This window comes from Psammomys obesus, unplaced genomic scaffold (genome assembly GCF_907164565.1).
Source record: "Psammomys obesus unplaced genomic scaffold, mPsaObe1.curated_primary_1811, whole genome shotgun sequence".
In the NCBI taxonomy this organism is placed as follows: Eukaryota; Metazoa; Chordata; class Mammalia; order Rodentia; family Muridae; genus Psammomys; species Psammomys obesus.
Window position 1 is genome coordinate 11,681,972 of NW_026596131.1, and position 1,870 is coordinate 11,683,841.

The window sequence follows — 1,870 nt, forward strand, 5'->3', positions numbered from 1 at the left end:
TAATAATAATAATAATAATAATAATAATAATAATAATAATAATAATAAAGGCCAGAGAGCTCTGTCATTCGGCAGCAGCTCAGGCGGCTGTCCCCACTCAACTGGACTCGCCTCTGCTGTCAAAACTCTCCTGCAATGCGAATGCTGACGCTGGGGAAGGAGGCATCTACCTTTTCCAGTGACGGTACGCGTCTGAGAAATACTTTTGCCCTGTCTCCAGCCATCCCCTTACCGGAAACTAGGAGAAGGGGCAATCCAGGCGATCCTGTCAGGTCCCCACATTTCTGTGAACTTAGTTTTCCTCCTGACGGCCCCTGCAAAAGCTAAGGACGGCATACGCAGGCTCGTCCTCCCCCGCCCTCACGCCCGCAGGAACCCACTTCTAACCGTCCCAGGGGCCTGGATGAGGCCCCCAGGACAACCCCTGGCACCGGCGCCTGGCAGGGATGTCTCTCCGACCCCGCAGCCGCTGCGCCGCTGCATCGCCCGCGGCGCGCGTCCCTGTCGCAGAGCAGATCACCACCGAGGCGGCTCGCGCCCCCGGTGGAGGGTGACCTCGGTGACCCCGCAGGCACCTGCCGTCCTGTGCGCGGCGTCGCCGGGGTCCGGGATGGGGGACTCCCCGCCCCGGCCCCGCATCCCGAAGCCCTCCCTCGCTCCGAGGCCGGCTCGGGGCCGCCCGGGCCACCGCGTCGCTCGCCCGCCCGCAGCACTGACGCGCGGCCTCCCCTCCGCCCGGCCCGCGCGCGCCCGGCCCTCACCGGACTTGGGCGGGTAGCGGTACACGGAATTGGATGGGATGTCCACCTCCTCCACGCCCGCGTGCTGCCGGCTCGTCAGGGCCCCCATGGCCGCTGCGATCGCGGCGTCGCCCGGCACCGGTGTCCGAGCCTCAGCGCGCCGGCCGGCCGCACGCCCGGTGCGGGGGTCGGCCGCCCGCCGCGGCCCGCTCGGCTGAGGCGCTGCGGCTGAGGCTGCGGGGAGCGGCCTGCGCGGCGCGCACCATTCTCCGCCCGGCACCGCCGCGGCGCCTCCCGCCTGGAGGGGGCTGCGGGGCTGAGCCGGGGGAGGGGGCTACGCGGGGGGGGGGGCGCCGCCGCCCCCGGGCCCCGGGGGGTCAGGGGGGGGGGGGGGGCCGGGGGGGGGGGCACCGCGGCGGCTCAGCCAATGGGGAGGCGGGGCGGGGCGTCCGCGGGCCGGCCAGCCAATGGGAAGCGAGCTGCGGCGGGAGCCGGCGGCGCGTGCTTCGCGCGGAGGCTGCGGCGCGGACGCGACCCGGGGCCGAGCGGCAGCGACGGGCGAGGGTCCGCGTCTCCCGGAGCTGCCCGGCCGTGGCGGGGAGACCCCGGCTGCGACAGGCGGAAGAAGCGTGGTCCCCTCCGCGCCCGAGGAGTGTCCCCGTTGGGTTGTCGTGCGGGCTGCGCCTCCCCCGCGGCCCCGGGGAGGCCTGCCTCGAGCTCGCGCGCCTTTGTCCCTGAATCCCAGAGCGAGCCGGGGCGCCCCGCCCTGGCAGCCAGGGCCCCACCTCCTCCGCAGCCGTCGAGGTCGGACCCCCGACGGGAGACAGACACATCTCTCCCGCCCCTACCGCCCGAACCCCGAGTGCTCTGCCAACCTCATGCCCCAAATGTCAGCAAGACTGCATAGAGGATGCCGGGGTGACCCGCTAGGGTTTGGGTTGGTAGGCATCCAATAGTCACTTTCAGACTGTCCCTTTTGAACCGTTCTCTGGAGACTTTGGAAAGGTCCATGTGTGACCCATAGTTGAAGAGTCCGAAGAGGGACCCGGAAGCTTGAGCAGGCAGAAGACGTCATTGCTCAGTTAATTACAGATATTTCTGTAGTTGTGGGTTTGATGAGGTTTGGGGTT

At 69.6% G+C, this 1,870-nt stretch overlaps 1 protein-coding gene across 3 annotated transcripts in view; it reads right to left on the reverse strand.

Annotated features, from left to right (window-relative positions):
• Positions 1 to 1,022, reverse strand: part of Rnf157 (ring finger protein 157) — a 67,658-nt gene extending 66,636 nt beyond the window's left edge. For all 3 annotated transcript variants that reach the window (XM_055592155.1, XM_055592156.1, XM_055592157.1), the window contains exon 1: positions 762 to 1,022. In XM_055592155.1, the coding sequence (XP_055448130.1) occupies positions 762 to 849 (88 nt within the window). In that variant the 5' untranslated portion in view covers positions 850 to 1,022. The remainder of the gene's footprint in view (positions 1 to 761) is intronic.
• Positions 1,023 to 1,870: the final 848 nt, after the last annotated feature.